At 39.6% G+C, this 8,930-nt stretch overlaps 1 protein-coding gene across 30 annotated transcripts in view; it reads left to right on the top strand.

Moving 5' to 3' along the window:
- nrxn1a (neurexin 1a) overlaps positions 1–8,930 on the top strand; it is a 57,471-nt gene that overhangs the window by 23,197 nt on the left and 25,344 nt on the right. For all 30 annotated transcript variants that reach the window (XM_032502718.1, XM_032502720.1, XM_032502719.1 and 27 more), the window contains 6 exons: positions 1,218–1,379; positions 3,356–3,427; positions 3,729–3,953; positions 4,528–4,675; positions 5,571–5,701; positions 6,922–7,174. In XM_032502718.1, coding sequence (XP_032358609.1) covers positions 1,218–1,379; positions 3,356–3,427; positions 3,729–3,953; positions 4,528–4,675; positions 5,571–5,701; positions 6,922–7,174 — 991 coding nt within the window. The remainder of the gene's footprint in view (positions 1–1,217; positions 1,380–3,355; positions 3,428–3,728; positions 3,954–4,527; positions 4,676–5,570; positions 5,702–6,921; positions 7,175–8,930) is intronic.

Genomic DNA, 8,930 nt, shown 5'->3' with positions numbered 1-8,930 from the left:
GACCACAAACTAACTAACTAACACCATCATCACAACTCACCCTAAAAACACAACATAACATCATCACAACTACTAACAGCATTGAAATCATTACCCTAACGTCAGTAACCCAACACAGCTTGGCCTGACACAAGTAGCACTACTGTGGCTGCCAGCAATGCAACAACTAACAACTACTAACAAGTAAATATTACTAACAAAGCACGAAGAAGCCTGTGGAGACAATACTAACACCTGCCTGGCTGGGCAAGTTTGCCCAGCAATGATAAGCACCATCAGTGACAGGAAACTAACTATAGTGAGAAAGTAAAGAGCTCACAACCTTTATGGGCAGCTGAACATGGTCAGTAATATACCATGATACCATACCACTAACTGTAACTTATCTGTGATAGGGTTAGGAACCAATGCAAGCTAAAAGCCCCATACAGGTTATTATACAGCAGAATAGGCTAGTTAAAGAATAAGAACACCAGTGTCAGGTTTACTTTACTGTAGGTGGAGCATTCGAGAGAGTTGTTGTTAGTAAATTCAAAAGTAAATCTGTATATTCTACTTAAAAGATAAAGCAGATTAGAGTCTGTGGCAGAGACAGAAAGAAAAAATGCAATGTAAAGGTTGAGTTAGAGGACAAGACGCAGCTAGCCATTTATTGCTGCAAAATTTGTGTTTGTTAAGTTTGTTTTGTAAAGTCACTACAAAGCACTGACAGAATGACCGACTGGTTTGGAAGTTGCAATCCACTGGTGGTGGCACTGAAGCTTTGGGTATCAGTGAACCTATGAGTCACACACAGGACCTAGTTGTCATTCTGTGCAGTAGACTTAGACAGGCAGAAGCAGGCAGACCACATAGTCTGATTCTAGCTAGAGTGCAAGTGGTAAATGGGGCTGCAGATTGTATTACTAACTGTTGGCAGAGGGATTGACATTTAGCAGAGTATAGAAACATATTTTTGTAATGTCAGTAATACCAGCAAAGACGAGAGGTAGCACAACTCAATTACACCACACAGTTAGCACTGATCCACACCAAAACAAAGTCCCAACAGTACAACTAGCCAATTCCCTAAACCAATTAGGCCTTCTCCCCACCACAATGCATACACGTTACCAGAGTAACGGGGGCTAATTTGGCTGGTCAGCGCCTAGCTAGCGCTTAGCGCTGCCTTTGGTGTGAGTATATAGCGTGTCCTTTCCCTGTGCTTTGTTATGTAGGTGACCATCTCTGTGGACGGCATCCTGACCACCACAGGCTACACCCAAGAGGACTATACCATGCTGGGCTCTGACGACTTCTTCTACGTGGGAGGGAGCCCCAGCACTGCTGACCTGCCCGGTTCTCCAGTCAGCAATAACTTCATGGGCTGTCTCAAAGAGGTGGGATATATGAAAAATTCACACATATGTGTGAATAACATGTTTGACATACTTGTAAAATGGGAGGCAGTATGGTTAAAAAAAATAGCGCGATAACAACACAATTATTTATGCAGTATTGACATATATTGCAATAAGGCAAATGTTTTCAATATCCCATATAGAATAGTAAAACTGCTTTATATCAGACTTTTAACTACAATTTGTAGTATTATTAAGTTATTTCAGACTGAATGAGCTATAATATAATCTTGACGTAATCATTTTTTCACAATATGATTCCACTGAAAGACGATGAATACAAATATTCAATTATTGCCAAGTTCATACACTCTTATTGCACAGATTTCTCTCAGGTTTTAAGAAATACCAATCTTCTTCTTTTTCTTGCTATTTCTTACTTTGTCTCTTCCTTCTAACCTTTCTGTCTCACACACACACATGCACACACACACACACACACACACACACACACACACAAATGCTTCCAGTTGGCAGACTCACACAAACAGTCCCAGACACACACACCCACAGACCCTCCCCAGCATCAGAGAGAATCAGTGATGAGTGTCGTTGAGGGAGTAGACACAGCACTAAGCACTAACATGCTAATTAGCTACGCCACAGAGACGCTCCATCCATCCGCTGTGCTTGAAATGGGCCACAACACTGCAACAAAAAAAACTCACAATCACAGCATGCATACAGTAAATACACAGATATGTCCATGCGCATACATGAGCAGTAATGCACAAAAATTTCCACTAAAGCACACACACAGACTAAATTAATCAAGCAAAAATAAACATACATATGCATAAACAGCACCTGACACAACAAAACTCCCAAATACATCCTCACACTCATTTTATACCCACCCTGTCTGAGTCTCCCTTTCATTCACACAGGCTCACACAGAGGCATAAACAAACAACCAAACAAGCCGACAGATGATGTGCCAAACAGAGAGCTATCTGTATCAGTGGTGAATACGCTCTGTGTTACTTCATTAAGACTGATGGCGTTTAAACGAGGCTGTCGCTGTCAACGTGAACCCTCCACTGGCACATTTACATATTTAATACGATCATATGATAATCCATGTGAGCAAATTAAGATGTATGCAGTGAATCACGCGCATGAACGATCACAGCTGTAACAATTTTGTGTATTTGATGCAGTGCAAGCACACTCCTACACACACACACACACACACACACACACACACACACACACACGCACACTACACTCTTACACCATTTTGCACACTTATATTACCCTAATTATTATTATTGGCCTACACACAGACACAAAAGCATCGACATACAAATAAATTGAAAACAGAGGTGAAAAGCCAGTGCAGAAGGGAAATTTTGTGATGTTGTCGAGTTGCTCACAGGTCATAGAAAGAGGTCTGGATTAATAAAGCAGAGCCTGTGTGTGCCCGTCTCTCTGGACATCAAAATGCTCAGCACAAGCACACTCCTTACACTCATGCTGCTCAGTCAGAGAGCGTACTGTGTCAGGGAAAGGAAAGAGAGAAACAAAAGCAAAGAAGAGAGAAAGAGTAAAAGCAAACCTGCAAGTGGCAGGGACAAATAAGAGTTATCAAAAGATGAGGCTGGAGTGGCTTACTGCTCTTAAGGTTGTCACTTTTATATAAAAATACTAGAAACTTGAATAAAAATGTGTTTCCTGAGTTGAAAGATTAATGGATGTCTGGTGTCTTGCTCCCTCTTTATCTTTTCAGTAGTCTCTCCTTTTTTTGACTTCTGAAAAGGTTAATCAAAGAGTGTCTTATTCTTTTTGCTTACTTATTGTACAATAAGTTTACACAAAGAAAAATGCAATTCTGTGCAACAATATTGATATAGTGCGCTTCTTTTGACCAGAAGAAGAAGAAATAGGTTTATTTTTATTTATTCCAAAGGTGAATTAATGTGTCATTCTTTTCCCTTCAACCCCGTCCCCTGAAGGTGGTGTACAAGAACAATGATGTACGGTTGGAGCTGTCTAGACTGGCTAAACAGGGAGACCCAAAGATGAAGGTATACTTTCAACATCACGCATAACATGAACCAGACACATTATTCTCTTATACACAGAACACATAGATAAAAAGAATATCACAACCTCCTATCATGCCCTGTGAAACATATACTGTAGGAATTATAGGTAAAGGGTATTATACTTTTGAGAGGTGGCCACAGCTGAGAGCAACTAGCTTTACTTCAATCCTTGACTACAAAGGGACTATTTTTGGTCTTGATGTTCACTGAAAATCAACTTGACAACCCATTTTCTAAATGAAGAATCCCTAAACATTTAATTTTCTTCTACCTTCCCCAGGTGAGTGGGGTAGTGTCTTTTAAGTGCGAGAGTGTGGCCACCCTGGACCCCGTGACTTTTGACACCCCAGAGTCTTTCGTGGCACTAAGCAAATGGTCAGCGAAGAAGGCTGGATCAATCTCATTCGACTTCAGGACCACAGAGCCAAACGGGTTGATGCTTTTCAGTCATGGCAAACCCAGACAGCAACAACGCAAGGACCCACGCACGCCTCCTACACTCAAGGTGAAAAAAATAATGTTTTAAACACATAGGGCAGCTTAAAATGAAAAGAAGCAAGACTAACAGTCTACCAGCTGGATTTAGACATTGTAGTGCTTTGAGCTAAATGCTGATGTTTAGCAAGTTTTGATATTGGTGGTGAAAAGTTAAGGGGTCATAAACGTCATTAGGAGACATTGTCCAAACCAAAAATATCTGCACAAGATGTAATAGCAATTTTTTTTACTATTGTTGAATGTATTGAAAGATGTACTAGATGTGATTTCACTGTAAATCCAAAATGTCTGTCCAAAAGTATGCCTTTAATCATCCTCTCAAATAAACAACTGAATTCCTGATTGTCTCTGAAATTTGAAAATGGGCTGGATCTCATTCTAAACAATCTCAAATAGAAATCCCCATTCCCTACACATTTTTTAAAATGTAAATGCATACTAGTCTCCACTAAAATAGAATGTCAGTACACAGAGCCTTATTGACCTCATTGTAACTCAGCTATAATTCACATTTTTATTGCTAGCCTTCAATGTCCCTTTTTATTCAGAACACTAATACTGTGTGTCTTCTTGATATTCAGGTGGATTTCTTTGCCATTGAGATGCTGGATGGGCACCTTTACTTGCTGCTGGACATGGGCTCAGGAACCACCAAGACCAAGGCTATCGACAGAAAGGTCAACGATGGAGAATGGTATCATGTGGACTTCCAGAGGGACGGCCGCTCAGGTACACTCACAGCTCTCTCAACTCTGATGCTAACCATGACCACAGAGGTGGTAAGAAGACGTGGACCTAGATCATACTTTAACATTTTATAGTAAGCCCCAGCCTAGCAAGACCATCCGTCTGCTGCCTGTATTTAATTCAAAGTGGGTTGTAAAGGTGCTGTGTAGACCAGTTTGAACTGAATCAATATAGAGTAGCACTGTCAAATGTACTGTAATGTGTTGGTATAATTACCATAACACTGAGACTGGAATTAAAACAATTGGTAGCCTCTTTCTCATGCTACTGGTAGTGCTGTTAAATTTGTTTAAAGTTTAGGCCACATTTGCAATTAAGCCCATGCTTCCTGTGGGTTAATGCATAAAACATACTCACCCATTGTTTTTTGTTGTCTCTTCTTATGTGTATTTTATCTCAGTCCTTTGAACACATCAACTAAGCTACTGAAACTGTATAAACAGTACCAGCTCTTTAAATGTTTTTCATCCTAATATAGTTATAGTTTTCATAACTGTAGTAGAGGCTGCCAGTCTTCTTATTGTGGATCTGGTTCACTTTACTGTACTGTACTGTACTGTAACTGCACTAATGTCTAAAAATACATGTATTAATGATTTATTGGTTGCACAGTGTTGGCATAGCACATTTCAACCAGCATGGAGTGCTAACCGATGACAATGGCCTTTGTAGTTTGTATTTCCATTGCTTTTGATTACAGAAGTAATGAGCAGTGATGATGATAAAGGAGCAGTACAAAGACGGGGGGAATGATGATAATAAAGATTATGATGGTAGTCATAATGGTGGTGGTGGTGATGATGAATGGGATGAAGATGATCACATTTAAGGTCATGATGATTACTGAAGTTTTTTTGATGTCTCGCTGTGAATCCAGGAACCATCTCGGTGAACAGTGTGAGAACAGCGTACACAGCTCCAGGAGACAGTGAGATCCTGGACCTGGATGAGACTTTGTACCTCGGAGGACTACCCGAAGACCGCGCTGGACTCATCTTCCCCACAGAGGTGTGTGTGCTGACATTATGTGTCTTCAGAAAGACATACTAAGGTTGTCAATACAACATTTGATTAATCAATCAACCAAAAACAAATTGTTTGGGTCATTTTTCAAGTTTGTGGTTCCAGCTTCTTTATTGACGTATGGCATGTTGTCACTTTAGGCTCTAGAAAATGTGGACTTGCACTTTTCTTTTACTTCAATGTTTTTATAGTCCTAACTAACTAGGAAATATTCTCTAGATTATTCAATAATAAAAAATCCTTAATTGCAGCTAGATATACTCAGTAGTGAGTGAGTGTAAATAAATATGTTTTATTTACTGTATGTAACCATCATATTAGACATTTTCAAATTTTCCGATTGAATTGAATTAGATCATCTTGATTAGAGATTTTTTCAACCATGTTGTCCTCTGCTGTCATTTAGATGTCCAATTTGTCTTTCCTTTTTTTCTTATTTTTGTTAGTTGGTTGTTCTTTTTTATAAAAGGGTTTTACATGCTCCTTTATTGTTATTGACGATTAACGTAAATAGCACTGTTCAGTTGTGGAGCTGCAATGGTTAATCGATCAATCAACGATCAATCAACTGAAAATGATTTGGCAACTATCTTAATAATTTAGCAAAAATGTAATTTGATGATGTCACCTTGTGCTCAAGGTGATTGATAATGTTCATTACTCTCTGATGTTTATAGACAGAACGATTAGGTGATTCATTGATAACACAAAAATAATCATTAGTTGCTGCCTTATTTTGGGGCTATATATATTTTGTTAACTTTTGTTACTAACAATAGTTACACTGAAATATAAATATATGAAAGAGATGAAATGTAAGTAACATAGCATTTTCTTCCTTGGCATTTAACTGTTTGAGGAAGACCATGATAAGCAAACAAAAGCTTGAAATTCTAAAGTTACTGCAGTCTGGACCTGAATTTGGATGAAACATAACAAACTTTAACTTAATAGTAAGTAATCTTAAAAATTAATTTCAGCACCTGACTTAAGCAAATTGTGAAAGGAATAAATAAACAAAAAGGTATCAGGATGAAAGTGTGACAAAATGTCCTTACTTTCAAATTCAGTCTAGCTTTTAACTGTGCCTTGAACAAGCTACTTGAAACAATTTATTTTGACCTAAGTTTAACTACAAACACAGCAAAATGTGGTTGAATTCCTTAGTGTAAAACTACTCTCAACACTGATGACTTCTTCCTCAGGTGTGGACGGCTCTGTTGAACTATGGTTATGTGGGCTGCATCAGAGACCTTTTTGTGGACGGGCAGAGCAAAGACATCCGGCGGCTGGCGGAGGCCCAGAGGGCGGTGGGGGTGAAGCCCTCCTGCTCGAGAGAACCGCCCAAACAGTGCCTGTCCAACCCCTGCCAGCACAATGGCATTTGCAGGGAGGGCTGGAATCGCTACGTCTGCGACTGCTCTGGGACGGGATACCTGGGACGCTCCTGTGAGAGAGGTGAGAATGAGCTGTTGGAAGGGCGGAGAGGAAGAGAAAGAGAATAACACTTTGGCATCTTGTGTAGTAATTTGACATAAATGTCACATTTTCACAAAGTGATGAGTAAGCTGGCTAATTACAGTCACCAAACAGCAACATTTTGTGAAACATTTAGAATATGTCATGATGCAAAATACAGACATAATGACAGCTTTGTCATTTGCTTTTTGGCTTGAGAACAGTGAGTAATGCCAAAAAGAGTGAGCGACAGGAGACAGATGGTATGGTGTGGAAAGTATAAAAGTCAAAAATAATTCCCATCAATCATTTTATATTGGGTGATAAAACTTTTATTTATTATACCTTTAGGTTATGCCTTTTTCCCTTTAAAAGGTCCATCCTATGAGATTACATCACTTTGATAGTACTTATTCCGATGTGCGCTAGAAAGTACCATCATAAAGATTTATGACAGATAAAAATGTGGCTAAACTGTTCAAATTATAAAGCTTGCAGATTGAGTTTAGGTAAGTTTACCCTGGAAAAAATGAAGAGGATTACAGGTAATGAGGTTGTATAGAGATAGGTAAAGATACAAAATAAAAGCAAGGAGAAAATGAGCAAGCTTGCTGAATAGTGCAGCTTTTCTGTCATTGGCTGTATCTTTTATTTAAAAGCACAATTTTTCTGAGTGAAAGTGACAGTAATAAGATGGTGGCAGGGAAAGGAGAATATTAAAAGTGGATGAAAGAGAAGAGGTGGAAGGAAGCAGAGCTGCCGACAGGACTATTGGACTGATATGTACAGTATGTAGAGAGTGGGAATCAATGGAAGGAAATGTGCAGAAAGCAGGGCGCAGGAGCTGTGACAGAGGAGGGTAGAACCATTGGGCTAGAACCATATGACAGCAGGTGAGGAGGAATGGGAGATGGGAATAGAATGTTCTGACAGAGAGAGATTTATGAGAAAAGGTATAAATTCAGGCTGAGAGAGAAATGGAAAGTAGGAAAGATTGGCAGAGGGACTGATACAGGCTTGCCTGAAAGAAGCGAGATGGAGTCAGACAAGGAGAAGAAAAGAAATGTTGTTTGTGCCACAACTACTGACGCGTCTCAAGTGATGATTGTACTATAATCTAACACACACACACACACACACACACACACACACACACACTTTCTGAAAGGTGTGATATGAAAATGTTTTATTTCGGAGGACAAACATCTGCAGTGTATGTTTATCGCAGCAATGCACCCTCGCTCCTCTCTCTCTCTCGTTCTCTGAGTTCTGTCTTCCTTTCCTCTATGTCTTTCTTCATCCCGTTCTGTGTGCATTGAGGGGTCACTAACTGGTGGTTCAGTGGATTAAAGGAAGCACAGATGGAGAAGCAGATGGAGAGAGTGATTGGCCGTGTTTATGCCTTCTACCTGCGGTTTCTCCCTCCCTTTTTCCCCTCCCTTGTTCTCTCACTCTCTCCTTTGTTCCCCCTGTCTCTTCATTAATGAACAAAGATAGTCGCCACGCTCTGCCTCCAAGATTCATATTTATTTTGTAAATAGCAATCACACACATATTTCTAGCAACACATTTGCACATCGCTTCACACATTTTCATCTTATTCCTCCTTACTGTTTTCAGTGGTGGTGGCTTACATTTTTTCTTGCTGTCCTGCTTAGATTTGGGTATCGTTTGGGGTTTATCTGATAACATTGCTAAAGTGACACTTTTAAAACGATGCCGGTGCCTGAACAGTTAACTGAAAAGTAAAAAAAAA

The sequence above is a fragment of the Etheostoma spectabile genome, chromosome 21 (genome assembly GCF_008692095.1).
Source record: "Etheostoma spectabile isolate EspeVRDwgs_2016 chromosome 21, UIUC_Espe_1.0, whole genome shotgun sequence".
NCBI lineage: Eukaryota > Metazoa > Chordata > Actinopteri > Perciformes > Percidae > Etheostoma > Etheostoma spectabile.
The sequence above is the reverse complement of the archived record's forward strand: the minus strand, read 5'-3'. Positions and strand labels throughout refer to the sequence as shown.